Source organism: Girardinichthys multiradiatus, chromosome 3 (genome assembly GCF_021462225.1).
Source record: "Girardinichthys multiradiatus isolate DD_20200921_A chromosome 3, DD_fGirMul_XY1, whole genome shotgun sequence".
Taxonomy (NCBI): domain Eukaryota; kingdom Metazoa; phylum Chordata; class Actinopteri; order Cyprinodontiformes; family Goodeidae; genus Girardinichthys; species Girardinichthys multiradiatus.
In genome coordinates, this window is record NC_061796.1 from 44,030,060 (window position 1) to 44,045,983 (window position 15,924).

The following is a 15,924-nucleotide window of genomic DNA, read 5'->3' on the forward strand; positions in this document are numbered from 1 at the left end:
GTTGGACGCATGCTTGGACGTGCAGAGATGTGACAGGTTCTGCTCCCCTGAAGTACTGTTTAATTTCTGACATCTGAACAAGATGTAAGTTAATTCATATCCTGCATTCAAGAGAAAGGCTACTTCATTCCATTGTATGTTTTTCATGTATAGGAAATAAAAAATGAATTCCTCATTACTTGTAAACACAAGAGGACTACATATTTATGTCTTTATAGCAATTTATTTATTTTCATACAGTTAAAATCAACTGACAGCTCTTAACTATAAATGCCACGCATATTACACAATTGCATTATGCCTTTTTATTGCATTTACATAGAGTTTGCAATTTGTTTATCAATGAAACAAAAATTTAACATGATTTTTGTTGTTACAATATCTGTCAATATTTGCATCAGTTACAGAATATGTGCCTTTTCATAATGCAAACAAGTTGCCCCATTTTGTCTATAACACTTAAACCCTAGAGACGTTTAACAGTGAGTATCATGCTGTATGCTGAAATAAACAGCATGAAGGCTGAACAGAAACAGTGAGGTAAAAGGTTAAAAGAAGATGATACAAACTCTGAAGGACTCCTTAATAAAAAGCACCATAAGACAAGCAGAGTCAAAGTTCTGCAAAGAACCATGAGAACAATCAAGTGGTTCCATTACTGTCTGAGTTTGGTGTCATTCATTTCACTGATGGTACTTTTGTCAAAACAAGGATCAAAGGTTACATGACATTTTTCCTTAAATTTTTCATTTTTTCTTCAACCTTCAAGAAAGATGGCCCAAAAGAGCAATGATTTATTAAATCATCTACATTTGTCACCATTATGTCCATTGTCCCCTGAAGCAAAAAAAAAAACTTGTGTTCCCATATGTGGAATTTATTCCAGCAGGTGTAATTCACTTCAGGTGGAATAACTAGCATACATTTCACATTAAGACCAGATTTCGACATCAGGTAACCATGTTGGCAAGATTAAACACAAAGGAAACAGAATACAGTCTGTCTAAACAAGTCCAAACAAGAAGAGAGCTCCTACCGGCTTGCTGTACAGCAGCTCTTCAGAAAAAAAAAAGAAATGTGGTTGTGCTATCTAAAGTCACAGCATAAAACTAAACAAAAGTGTCCCATTCCTTTGAGGAGAAAAAAGAAGCAGGGCCCATACAATCCTTTAGAGGGAATGCTAGAAGTGATGTGGGTCATATTGTATTATTTGTGTGGCTTGATATGAAAGCTGCACATCATACACAAATTCTGGTATTTCTCTAATATTATACATCTAAAACCAGGTTAGACCACATTTGACTCTTATCAAAGAGCACGGCCATCTTCCATGAAGGTTATGTTTTCAGTTAAGTTATTTTGCCTGTCTGTCTGTGTGTGTGTGTTAGCAACTTTACAGAAAAAGTTACAAACAAATTCCTTTGAATTTCTTTTTACCAGAGGTAAAAACCCAAGGAAGAATCAATAAAACTTTAGTGGTGATCTGGATTATGATCCGATCCAGTTTATTTTAAAGGATTCTTTGTCATTGCAGGTTCTACTGGTTCAGTAAGGTGCTAAAAGATTTGTTAGTTTTGAACTACTAGTGATATAAGTGTGAATCCAAGTTATAGTGATATGTTCTCATGGTCAAACAAATCAAATATCATAAAAATGCCAGAAAGTATAGAATTAAACCGTTTTTGTTCTTTCACTGAATTGGAGTAGCTCACTTTGCCAAATAGGAATTCATGGCGCCAGTGTCCCTACGTTGGGCAGCAGAGGTATGCAGTCTCTGGCTGTGTTGTTTATTCAGTTTTAGCTTGAAACATCATATGTTTGCACTCTAGCAGAAGAGAAGAACATTTAACAGATAATAGATCAGTCAGTCAGTCAGTATTTTCCATAGTGGGTCGCGGGGAAGCTGGTGCCTATCTCCAGCAGTCTATGGGCGGGAGACGGGGTACAAGCGGGACAGGTCGCCAGTCCATTGCAGGGCAACACACAAACAACCATGCACACACTCATACACACATAAGGGCAATTTAGAGAGACCAATTAACCTAACAGGCACATCTTTGGAGTACCCAGATAATAGATCAGTTAACCATAAATTTGATTTTAAGCAGCAAAGCAACATCAAGTGTTCATTGGGATTCTACTAATACCAACATAAAGCAGGGATTAATTGCTCAGTTGAAAAAAAAAAAAACTAATTTTCACAAATGTTATGGTAAAAATATGAAATGTGTGTTGTGCATTTGTATTCAGCCTGGATTCCAATGCCCCTGAATAAAATCCAGAGCAACCACCTGCCTCTGCCTCACTTTAAGTCACCTTATAAGTAAAGAAAGTTTACCTTGTTTGTTATTTAATCTCATCAGCTGTTTGGAGGTTTGCTTGATGCATTATTGAATAGAAGGCCTGTCATGTTGTATGTGTTGGGAGTAGGACCCAAGAGCAGACAGGAACATTGAAGGAACTGGGTGAAGATTTATTTGCATGGAAATGGTTAGTAATGGGAAAATAATGAGCAGTCTAATGGGAGGTGTAACGGGAGAATCTAGCGGAGAACAAAGAGGACCAGGGCGCTTATTTGCTGAGGGAAGTGTGGAGAATGACATGGGAATCCTGTGCGTATATCAGGAGATAATGTGGAACAGCTGAGGCAAAAGGTAAGCAGGGGAAAATGACTGAGGGAGAGAGACTAAGTAACACAGGGGAGCTAAGACACAAAAAACACTAAACCAAGGTAAAAAGACAAATACTAGCCTAAGAGGAACAAAGTAGAATACACAAAGAACACAACACAAAAATAGACTAAGAATCTAAGCACAAAGGAATAACTAATATAGCAACATCATGCAAGACATGATAGAAGATAATGCGGAGATGATGAGAAAACAAACACAACTGAATACCAAAACCGAACACCCATGGATCAGAACAGGGACAGAATAAAGTCTTAACTGGCTATTCATTGGGGCTTGAATGGATGTCAAATCAGCTGATTCTGGGAGTAAGTTCACATCATGCAAAAATAAAAATACATGATAGTGAACAAATTATAATCTGAAAAAATATATTTTTTTAACAAATGCAAATAAAAATGAAATGCACATGATCATGGTGACAAATGAGTACACTTGACCTTTCAGTCTTTATTATTTTTACATTTATCCAAAACACAACTATATTCTATAGTTCTATAGTTCTATTGCTACAGTATACCTTAAAAAGTAAACCAATTATATGAATTAATGTTCCATTAGAATGAAAGGATAGATTTATTGTTTATTTTCTCTTATTCCTTAATCCCAAATGCAATTGTTGTTTTATTGTCACTGGTTTACGCAATAGACTCAATTTACATTGTATTATTATTGCATTTCTGGTAATTATCCAATAATTTACTCAAGCACATTGTAGTGATAACAATTGTTTTTTTTCCCATGAATATCCAGGCTGTGATTTTCTACATAAAAATGTCTTATTAAATCCAAAGGGATGATTAGCATCAAATTTACCATTGTTTTGTAATGGTTTGTGCTGTCCTATAATTTTCTTTAGTTCTGACTCCTTAAAATGGAAATTTTATGTAGATGTCTAATTTAAGCAGCAAGTTTAGGTCATTTTGTTGTTAAAGAGAACAGAGTGCAATACGTTTTTTAAACAAACTTCACTCTTTGCTGTACATCAAGACATATATTCCATTAGTCTCATTGCCTAAATCATATGACTTAGGCAATTAGGCAATGAGACTAACGATTAGGATCAGAACATTTTTAGCTAAGACATTTTCTCTTACACAGTCAACCATAATTTTGTAATTCTATGGGAGAGAAACATAAAGTCAGGGGAAGATGTAATTTTTATTTTCATAATAGGAAAAGATGGCTTTAAAAACTCCACTTAATATCCCTGTACAGTGGTGCTGCTTTCTCTGCAGCCGCACCCATGACGTTCTCATCCTGGTCAGGCTGGGAAGTCAGAGAATCCTCCTCCAATGTACGAGCTAGAGGAGGAAAAAGCAGTTACATTTATTCATTTATTAATAATAATGATGAAACTTTAAAACTAAAACCTTAGAAAAGTTTTAAATGTGTTTTTTCCCAACAAGAGTAAATAAAAAACAGCCTGGACAGTATGTAGAATACCATCTCTGAAAGCACAACACATTAAACCTTGAAGCAGATGAGCTACGGCAGCAGAAGACCACGAGTGCCCTACCTGTCAGCTTAGAACCGGAAACTAAAGCTATAATTCACACAGGCTCATAAAAATTGGGCAAAGACAATTGAGAAAAACATTGACCGCTCCGATGATCTCTATTCCAGCCGTCGGGGGCAGAATTTGTCCTAAGTAACATGAAAGCATGGATCCATTCTAGCTTTCAACAGTTTAGGCTGATAGTGGTCATGTAATGGTGTAGATAAAGTTTCCCTGGCCAACGTTAGGGCCATAAGTACCAGCTAAATATTGTTTAAACCCCACAGTCTACCTGAGTATTGTTGCTGACCATGTCTATCCCTTTGTGACTTCAGGGTAGTAATTATCTGATGGCTACCTGCAACAGGACAATGTACCACGTCACACAGCTCAAATAATCTCAAACTGGTTTCTTGGTCATGATAATGAGTTCACTGTACTCCAGTGGCCTCTGCAGTCACCAAATCTTAATCCAAAAGAAAACCTTTGGGATGTGGTGGAACAGTAGAGTCGCATCATGGATACGCATCCGACAAATCTGCCACAACTGTGTGATGCTGTCCTGTAATACAGACAACTTGGTGCAGAATTAAGTCAGCTCTGAAGGTAAAAGAGGATCCAAGCTAGTACTGGCAAGGTGTAGCTAATAGAGTGGCCGTTAGACTATACTTCAATGCAATTTGGACATAACGTTTCTAAAGTTGTATGTTGATAATACAGTGCCGTATTTTCCGCACTATAAGGCGCACCGGATTATAAGGCGCATAGAATAGAAGCTACTGCAGTCAAACGTTTGACTGGGGTTGCGTTATGCATCCACTAGATGGAGCTGTGCTAAAGAGAATGTCAACAAAACAGTCAGATAAGTCAGTCAGTCAAACTTTATTAATACACTACAAACCAGCGTTCTGATAACTCCATTCACTCTCATGGTAAGGTCTCCTCTACATAGAAATCTATTGAATAGAGCCAACCGCACGTTAGGAATGCATTGGAGTCTATGAAGTTGAAATAAAACGTTAGTTAAAACGTGAAAGGGAACTTTTCCCTGATTCAGTAAACACGTAAAAGAAACAGTTTGATGCACTAAATCAAACGTTAGTACTGTTAACCTTTCCTGTTTCTGTCCCCTGACCGTAGTCTGATGACACAGGGGAGACGCTTTCTCCAGGGCCGAAGTTACTAGTTTCCTCAGGGTTAACTCCCTCACTCATACGTTGCTGAGTTGAACATGAAGAAACAGCATCAAAACACTGAGTTGTTGACGAGATTCGGGGTTCTTTTTAATGACTTTGCAGCACGTAAAAACACAGGGCTTACAGACTCATACACCGCTGCTCCGGTCGCCGTCTCTACCCACCCCACACACACAATAATACCGACGTCACTACTTCACTCTTGATTCTCAGCTACGGCAGCACACAGCGCCACCTCTGTCCGGAGGAGTAATGTCAACATCTTCCATACACACACACGAAACATACACCCCACACACTGAGCTTCTAATCACATATAGTTCAGGCAATTCCTGCAACAGTACATTCAAACGTTATACACACACAAGTGGTGTTGGACTAGGAGTAAGCACAGTACAGGTGTTTACCGCTATTACTTCGGCGACACCCCTGACTACGGTAGCCGTAATGCTGCAAGCGGTGCGGCTTTGTAGTTTACCAGTCGTACTGAAACATTTTGACAGAGCGCCGTGTACAACCAGTATGGATCAACCAATTAACCAATTGATCCATATATAAGGCGCTCCGGATTACAAGGCGCACTGTCATTTTTTGAAAAAATTAAAGGTTTTTAAGTGCGCCTTATAGTGCGGAAAATACGGTAGTTGTGTTTTAAAAATTGCAGCCTCAGCAATGTTTGCACTTTTTAACTTTGATATTAAACCTAATCTTAAAATTAAATATTCACAGATAGTCATAGACTGTTCCTCTTTATAAAACTATATCCGTTTTGATAATAGCCTGTTGTATCCTCAGATTTACAAATCCTGTGAATTTTGTTTAATTTGTTTAAAACGTTAAAAAAACCTGCGATGGACTGGCAACCTGTCCAGGGTGTAACCCACCTCTTGCCCATAGACTGCTGGAGATAGGCACCCACTTCCCCACGACCCACTATGGAATAAGTGGTAGAAAATGACTGACTGACTGACTGACATTAAAAAACATTTTGTTCTAGTTTTGATTATTTCACAGCCATATTTACTACTCTGTTGATTTCTTTCTTTTATAGAGCATAAAATAAGGATCGACACAGACACACAGGAGGCTGGCTGGTAAAAAAAAATAAAAACACATTCAGAAACAGAAAAATATAGAAAGTAAATAAAATAAACTATCAGAAACAAAATGGCTCTATATATTCTGTATACAAATAGATACATTTTTCTAAGCATCACTGTCATCAAACATCATTATTTTCACACACTAATTGTTATTGTCTGCATTTATAAGGTTCTGTTAGAGGTTAGGTAAAACTAAATAAGAAGCCAGAATTCAGATCACAAATGGTAGAAACCTCACTTATATATATGACACCATATGAGCTTGTGATTTATTTTTTTATGATAGCTAATAAAAGGCAAATCATTCAATAAACTCACTTGGCACGCAGGTGATCTGAGGCGCTTCCCAGTGACCTCCAGGCAGACATTTAATAACAGGATTTAGCTTCTGTTTAAAACCCTCCTCACAGTAATACCGAACCCTGCTGTTGGTCTCGTAACGCGACCGCTTCCTCCCAAACAGCAGAGCATGAGGGACCCGAGGGGGCTCTCCACAGGATGCTGTTGGAACCAACTTTAGTCATAATCCTTAAACTTAAAATCCAAAAAGGAAACGTTTTGCTTAAACATAAAGGAACTCACAGACACCCTTCTTGCATGTGTAGGGCAGGTGGTAGTTGCATGGCACATCACTCCACTGACCGCCATCGTGCCAAACCATCACCACACAGTCCTCCCCAGACAGGAAGTAGCTGTCAGGCTGGTTTTTGTACCAGTTCAGATAGAGCTGAAGGTAGGGAGATGCAAAATTAGATACTTTTTTAGCATAATTCAAAAACATTGTGTAAAGTAAAACAAAAATAACATGAACAAAAAATTTAAACGTCAAAGTTCTGATGCATAAAGTCAAAACAAAACTCACTAGAGGGTTTCCATCAGACCAGTGGAAGTCTCCTTCAATGGTTCGGTCATTTAGTCCAATCCACTGATATTCTCTGTATTTATCTAAATATATATATAATAACATGTATTATTAGTTTATTATTATTAGTATAAAGAAATAATTAATTGTTCATATTTCTGGTGTATATTCAAACAGTCAAAGAAAATAGAAGTTTCTGTGGGGGGTTATTACGGTGGCTGACAGGTTCAAGCGCGCAGCAAACACATAAATGATGCAAACTACAAAACATACAAACACAAAAAACAATTGCAACAGAAAAATGTTGCAAATAGCAAAAGCAACAGCAAGTTAAGAAAAGCTGCAAAGTTGCTCCACAAAACAGAGGTGAGCCAAACCACCACGCGTTTGGTCCTGTAGGCCACCTTACAAGCAATGTCCAGACGTCCATCTCTTACTTTTATCTGCAACTCTACTCTTTGATATGACGTCACAATGGGTGACATGTTCTTTCTTTCATGTGTTTTTGTTTTAGCATTAAAAAGTCTTGATTCAAACAATATTTGTAATTCAGTAATGCCAGTCCAAAGCAGCATCTGGTCAAACTACAACACTTCCAAAGGAGCAAGAACAAGGAAAGTTTTTTTAAGAGCAAGTCCAATTTTAGAAGCGATTTTAGATCAGACATTTACAAAATTGCCCGATTAAATTTATTTTAAAGACAACATCATCTAATACATTACATGGTAAAACAGCACAGGATGTATAGAGTATAACTCTGCTTTGGAATTTCTTATAAATTTTTTTATGATAATGTTTGTTTTTGTAAATATGACTCCTTTAGAGTTGTTAATGTACAAGTAAACTGAGCCGTGGCTGAAAGTGGAGCCAGTGGAATGTTAGATAACCATTTCAACCCCTCCGCCAGACAAAATATCGAAAATAACTTTAAAACACAGACTCCATGGGTTGAAAGACATGAAACATCTATTTTTGTCATGTCTAGACACATTTTTACCACTTCAGATCTTTCAAGTGTCTAAAAATGAGGAATGCTGGGAAGGAAGATCCCAGGGCTGATATCTGCTGCAGATGGTTAATGGAGTGGTGTTCTATAATGTTTTTTTCTGATGGGGCATACAAAACTTTCTTAGCAGCTAAAAGTGATTGTTAGTTGGTAAAAAACTCAGTCTTTTACTTTAAGGAAAAAAGAAATTCACAATGTCCTTATCAACTACTGTGTTTCATTTAAATATGCTAAGATGTTTGTAGAGAAGATCACTTTACAAGCCCCTATCATGATGATGTTTTGTAGTTTTATTTGAGTCTCAACCAATAACCTGCACCTTCAATCCATCCATCCATCCATCCATCCATCCATCCATCCATCCATCCATCCATCGTCTATACTTGCTTGTCCATGCAGGGTCTCGAGCTGGTGCCTGTCTCCATCACTCATTAGGCAAGAGGCACCAGTCCATTATAGAGCAATACAGAGACACACAGGACAAACAACCATGCACAAACTCACTCCTAATGGTAATTTAGAGAGACCCATTAACTTAAAAGTCATGTTTATGGACTGCAGGAGGATACCAAAGTACCTAAAGAGAACCCACCCATGCACAGGGAGAACATGCAAACTCCATGCAGAAAGACCTGTGACAAGTATTAAAACCCGGGATTTTCTTGCTGCACAGCAACAGTGCTACCAACGACTCTACCATGCATCCCTAATCTGCACCTAAAAACATATATTTTAAAACTGGAAAACAAACATTTTGAAGTTCAAGACTTGACTTTAAGACAATCAAACAAACACTTATGAGATTTGCTCAGACGAAGAGCAGTAAGACCCTGCTATTATGTAAATATTACAAGTGTTTTACTGAGTCCCTGCATCTCTTAAGTCATGTTTTACCATTGATGTGATGTTGCTCCTCAGGAGTCATGACAGAAAGCAGATGTCCACCACACATCCGACAATGTTGTTCTGCTGCTTCCCAGCTTTGCCGCTTGCTGAAGTGACGATAGCAAAAGCCCTGGAACTTCTCCCAACCTGGCTCGCACTCCTCCACATCTGAGACAGGATAAACAGCAGAGGACAGCAACGTTCCAGTGAAGAGTTTGCAGACCACTTTTGCTTGAAAAATATATTTTTATAAGCTCAGTTTATGTCACTACACCTTTTTGGCACAAGTCTCCTCTATAACCAGGCAAGCAAATACACCGTATTGATTGATCATCAACACAGGTGCCCCCATTCAGACAAGGGTTCTCCATGCAGGAGTCTGCAAACACAGTAAGGATTAAGATGATGATATTAACAGATCATACCACATGTTTTTGCAGTCATGGATCAAGTCCTTGTTGCAGTTAGTCAAGTTCTGTTTTATAATGAATCCACTGGACTTTATCTTTTAGAACACCAGTTGCTTATTGTTACACATAATTTATGATTAGGGTCATAACAGAACATAACAATCATGGTTCAGAACATATGCCGGTTGTAATGTCACAGTTGGGTATGTTTTCGGTAAACTTCAATTTAGAATAAATAAATAAAAATGTAGGATTTTTTAAAATCATCAGTAGACAAAAAATATTTTATATTTCTTAAAGAATTTCATCTTATTATGTCCAAAATGTTAAATTAATAAAGTAGGTAGTATAGTATAAGCAGGCATAACCAATGCCTGGATAGATTATACAACAGTTTCACCACTAAGACTGTGTCCATATTTGAGAATAAAACATGTTTAAATCACTTTGGAGTTGTTTTGATATATTAACAACTCTGTGTCCCAGCTGTACCTGAATGCAGCATATGCAGCTATAGGGAAAACTCCTCCCATCAACTGAGATTCTACCGACTTACATCTGACTTGCATGATGTATGGAGTTAGGACTGACTGGATGCTACAGGTAGCCATTTTGACATCAGGTGATTTTTCTCCAGTATCCATGATGTTTACATTCAGCTTGACGTTTCAGTTGAGTTAAGCTCAGTGCAGAGCGAGATACTTAATGCTGAAAAACGCCTCAGTCCTAAATGTTCAGTCCCCCTTTCTTCCTCCATCATCACCATAGCTGAACAAGAAAGCTTAATGTTCTGAAGTACCAGAGGATGGTGATAGCTGGGAGTCCTCTCTGTGTTGTTTTGGTGTCAGGTGTTAAAATTAGAATTGAACTACAGAACGCTGTATTTTGCAAATAAACATTGTGAATGTGTTCAGGCATTCACTCGGTACACGTGTGTACCGAAACAACAGGGCTGTTCCAGATATTTTCTGTATGAATATGTGTACGGTTACACTTCTATTTATGATATTATTATTATTATTATGTTATTTAACTACTTGTTTTTTTATATTTGAGAAAGAAAACCATGTCCTTATCAGTAGAGCACGATTGGACCATATTGAGTTATCTATTCCCAGGCTTCAAAACCATTCAAAATCAATATAGATTACTAATAATTAGAAAAGCTTAGTAGAACTTGAGCTATTAATAACAAAAAATTGAAAAATATAACTTTTAGACAAAGTTTAAGTTTCCTTAGAGAAAACCAAAGAGCTTTCTACGTGGAAAAACAATGCAGGACACAGTATTAGGACACAGTTAGTAAGATGAAAATATCAGGTAGAGCACAGAGGCAAGTAAGCAGTAAAAACAAAACTCTACAGTAACAAGACTGTTTGTGAAGCTGCAGCAGTAATTTTACAGGCGGAGCTGGTCTTCTGGCAGGCAGCGGCATGCTTCTGCCGGCCACAGCCATGAATTGAGCTCGGCCCTGCTGTCCCAGCGCCACCCAGCAGATAAAACTCCGCCCTCTCTCGGATGTCATTCACTATTGCTGTGTCCAAATTCAGGACTGCATCCTTTGAAGGACGCATTTGTAGGCCGATAACGTCCTGGATGAGGCGATGAATGCTGTCCAATCTCCAAGGTTCCAACAAATGCGTCTGTCTTATCCCCAGATTTGAAGGATGGGTCCAGTGTATCCTCCGTGTTCCACCCTATCCCATGATTCATTGCGGGTCGAGATAGATGTTTGCTACTTCCGTTGTTCAAACAGTAAACCATCAGGACCCCCTTCAGTTTGCTTATCGCTGTGGAGTTGGAGTTGAAGATGCCATCATACACCTGCTTCAACAAACCCACTGTCATCTGGACAAAGCCAGCAGCACTGTGAGGATCATGTTCTTTGATTTCTCCAGTGCATTTAATACAATCCAACCTGATTTGCTTTGTCAGAAACTTCAGAAGACTCAGGTGGAAGCCTCAACAATCTCCTCGATCAAAGACTACCTGACAAACAGACCACAGTTTGTGACACTGAAGGGTTGTGAATCTAACCAGGTAGTCAGCAGCACAGGAGCACCACAGGGGACGGTACTCTCACCATTCCTTTTCACTCTGTACACCTCAGACTTCCAGTACAAGACAGACTCCTGTCATCTGCAGAAATACTCGGATGAAGCTGAGTACAGGAAGGTGGTGGACCGCTTTGTGGCATGGTGTGGAAACAATCATCTCATTTTGAACGTGACTAAAACAAAGGAGATGATTGTAGATTTTAAGAGAAACAGGAATAAGTCAAAAACTATTTCTATCATGGGAGAGGAAGTGGAGGTGGTGGAGGAGTATAAATACCTCAGTGTTCACCTGGACAACAGACTAGAGTGGAGATGCAACTGTGAAGCCATCTACAAGAAGGGACAGAGCAGACTGTACTTCTTGAGGAAGCTTAGGTCTTTTGGTGTTTGCATCTTCTATAAGTCTGTTGTGGAGAGTGTGATCTCTTCTGCCATCATCTGCTGGGGAAGCAGCATCAGAGCCAGGAACAGCTTCCACAAAAACAGCGGCAACCGCTGTGCCAGGCTTTTACAGCCGGAGCTGGTCTTCTGGCAGGCAGCGGCATGCTTCTGCCGGCCACAGCCATGAATTGAGCTCGGCCCTGCTGTCCCAGCGCCACCCAGCAGATAAAACTCCGCCCTCTTATTTAATTATAAGAACATGAAATAGAAAGAGCTTAAAATGAAAAACTAGGTGAAATACGTAAAGTAGCTTTACAAAATAAAACTGCATTATGAAATAAATAAATAAATAAATCTCTAAGTAAAATAAATGAATTACTAAATAAATCTTTAAGTAAATTAAATAAATCTTGAAATGAATTAAATAAAATAATATGAAAATTTCTTTTAACATAATTACTTTGTTTTATTCCATGGGTATATTTATTTATTTCCTGGAATATTTATTAATAATTTATCAATGGCAGTAATTATTTAATTTTGAATTAAACGGCTTTCCATATTTTACATCATCTTACTGAAACCTGAAAAGAAAGTGTTCCTGAGGGGCCACCACCAGGGGGAGCTGTTATACCAAGTTTATTCTGCTGGTTGTCCACAGTTAATCTCTAATTTATGTTGCAGTATTGAAAAAGTTTTAACCTGCTCTCTTTAAAATTCATGTATCTGAAAATCTTCTATTTAGAAATCATCATGATTCTAATAATTCGAAAACGAATTAATACATAGATATTATGGTATATCGATCTTGAAAATTATATTTCATATTTGTATAAAAAAAATATCATGACTCTTGAACAATTAAAAAAAACATACTTTTAGTTTTGTACGTTTTGTTTCTAAGTATTTTAAGTATGAGGTTTTGCTGTAATACATATGCTAGTCATTTTGTGGGTTATGTATGCAATAATATTATTTCAAATGGATGTGAATTAATCTGTTCTTCAGAGGCTTAAGATGTGAAAATCTCCTTATCTGGCTTTTTTAAAACATAAGGCCTGCTTTTTTATATAAAACCATGTAATGACTGACCTCCTTGGCTTGCAGCAGGAACTTTGGCCGCAGGTAGAGCAGGACCCATGGCCGTCTGCTCCTTTTCATGTGCTTTAGAACCCTTAGGATCTGAAGGGGGAGCAGCAGTAGTCACATCCACGTCTGCAGTGGGTGCTGCTGGGGAATTGTCCTCTTCCTCAGGCATCCATGTGCAGATATGAACTGGCGGCTCATCTGTGATAGGGTCTCCTGCACTTCCCTCTAATCCTTGCTCTGTTAACAGTTTATCACTTTGTAAATTTGTAGAAGTTATATTTAAACATATTTAACGGCATTTGAAAAAAAAAACAGACTGAAAACAGAAACAAACAGCAACAGGAAATTTGCTGCTTTGTTGCAATTAACAGACCAGAATTGTTAAGCAGTGCCTTGCAAAATTATGAATGCCCCCTAAACATTTCCACATTTGTTCGTTCTTGCATTTGCGTTTAACTCCCTTCACTCAGATTCCCTAAAATAAAATCCACTCTGACCATTTTCTTTAAGAAGTCACGAAATTAATAAATACTTTAGGGTCCACCTGTACAATTATTAATCCAGCTGTTCTGTACAGGCCTAAGCTGTTTGGCAGAGAACATTGCTGAATAAACAGCATCATGAAGACCAAAAACAACCTCAATCAAATCAGGGAGAAAGATGTTTAAAGCAAGCTTTGGCCACAAAAACAACCAACCATAACCAAAACTTTGAACAGCGTGTTGGACAACCATGAACCTACCAAGACCTACAAAGGCTGTCCAGCAAAATTTATAGATCGAAGCATTATTCAGCCAGACGGTTCATGCTAACTCTTGAGGAGCTGCAGAGATCCAGAGCTCAGGAGATAGAATATGTTGACAGGATAACTACTAGATGTGCACTCCATGAAGAGGTCCCAGTTACATTTACAGTTTGCCACAAGTCATGAAGGGGGCACAGCAAACTTGGAAAAAGATGTTCTGGTCAGCAGAGGCCAAAAATAAACTTCTTGGCCTGCATGCAAAGCACAGTGTTGAACACTGACACTGCACATCACCCTGTATACACCATGGCAACACTGAAACATGGTGGTGGCAATTTTACTTTCCACTGTCGCTAAATGCATGCTCAGTGTGACGGATTGCTGCAAAGTCAACGTGACAATGCGAGCAACTGTCCACTGTAGCTACATGCCTGCCCAGGAGGAGTGAGGTGCAAGTCTGATTCAATGCAACCCTGGTAGCTTACCTTAGATAGAAAACTTTTTAACCAATTTGAATAATGAACTGAAATTGACTGCATTGTTTGATAACTAAGTTCATATTTGAATGTATGTACTTGCCTTAGAATCTGTGTGTATGTTTCGACTGAATTGACTTTGTGTTTTGGTAAAGTGCCTTGGGACGACGTGTTGTGATTTGGTGCTATATGAATAAGCTGAATTGAAAAGGCAGTTCCATAATACTATCCATAATACTTTAATGTGATTCAATAAAAAGAAAAACAAGATTTATCAATACGTTTGCAAGGCGGTGCAGTTACCTGTTAAATTACTGACCCAAGTGCTTTTATATCTGACTCTATTTTCTTGGTAAACGGTACTTTCTCTTATGTATCATCAGAAATAACTTCTGTTGTGATTTATTCCACTTCTTCTAATTGATGGGTAAACTAAATTATATACCTGACTCCCACATTATTATCAGCCCATGTAGCTGCCATAAAATAAACACAACTATTATAAAATCAAATCTGCATTATCCAGAGCTAACTGTTTTACACATTCAAATTTACCATGAGGTCTGCTCTGGGTTCTTGTAAATTCTTGCTCCTTAAAGATCTCAGACTTCTCATTGACAGGAGGCTCTGCGCTGTGTTCCCGATCAGAGCGAGATTCCTGTGCTGTTGGGGTTAAAGGCTCTGGTTCCCACCTGGGTGTGAGGCTCAGGTGAGGAATCAGTGTAATCTTTATTTCTGATAGTGGAGGAGCTTCGCTGCCACCCTCACCAATATTTCCATCAGCGGAGTGGTCTGCTGAGAGAGTTGGGCTTGTCACAGTGAGATCAGGATTTATATGTGGGGTTTCTTCTGACGATTCATCCGCTCCCTCTCTGCGGTCTCCGCCTGTCTCATCTGGATTATACTCTGTGATATTTGGGACTGTGTTGAGGAAGACCTCTGGATTTTCTTCCAATGTGTCCTGGTCAATTTTATCCTGAATCTCCTCTACAGGTTCCACCTCAGAAAGAGTAGGAACGTCTGGATGAAATGTTACAATCTCAGAGGAGCTGATTTCCACCTTTACAGAACTTGGAAGTTGTGTTACAGAGACCGATGTCAGCAAAGTCAGTGGGTTATTTTGTAGGACCATACTATCAACACTGGAGTATGTCTTATCTGTGACTAGAGGAACTTCCACGTTTTGGAACACTGCTGGGTGTATATGTCCACTCTGCTCTGTATAATCATCAGGTTCTGTCGTGTTTGAAATGCTGTTTATATCCTCATCCCTAGTGTATAGTTGGAGAGCTGGTTCTGTTGGCATATCGGAGTGATCCAGAGTGAGGGTATAACCTGCCATGAGCACATAGAAAGATAATTTATTAATTTCTCCAGCAGTTTCTCACAGTTAGAACATCAGACAAATACATTTAACCTGACATGGAATGAGAATAGGACATATTTACTGAGCAATAATTTTGTGTAGATTTACAAAGTGCATTCATACCCATTAAACTTTATTTTAATTCTACTTTTTAGACCAT

At 38.4% G+C, this 15,924-nt stretch overlaps 1 protein-coding gene across 1 annotated transcript in view; it reads right to left on the reverse strand.

Moving 5' to 3' along the window:
* Positions 1–203: 203 nt before the first annotated feature.
* bcan (brevican) overlaps positions 204–15,924 on the reverse strand; it is a 31,471-nt gene continuing 15,750 nt past the window's right edge. Inside the window, exons 8-15 of the mRNA XM_047361047.1 lie at positions 14,954–15,733; positions 13,181–13,414; positions 9,515–9,619; positions 9,250–9,408; positions 7,350–7,432; positions 7,070–7,214; positions 6,806–6,988; positions 204–3,994 (exon numbers count right to left, since the gene is read on the reverse strand). Coding sequence (XP_047217003.1) covers positions 3,879–3,994; positions 6,806–6,988; positions 7,070–7,214; positions 7,350–7,432; positions 9,250–9,408; positions 9,515–9,619; positions 13,181–13,414; positions 14,954–15,733 — 1,805 coding nt within the window. The 3' untranslated portion in view covers positions 204–3,878. The remainder of the gene's footprint in view (positions 3,995–6,805; positions 6,989–7,069; positions 7,215–7,349; positions 7,433–9,249; positions 9,409–9,514; positions 9,620–13,180; positions 13,415–14,953; positions 15,734–15,924) is intronic.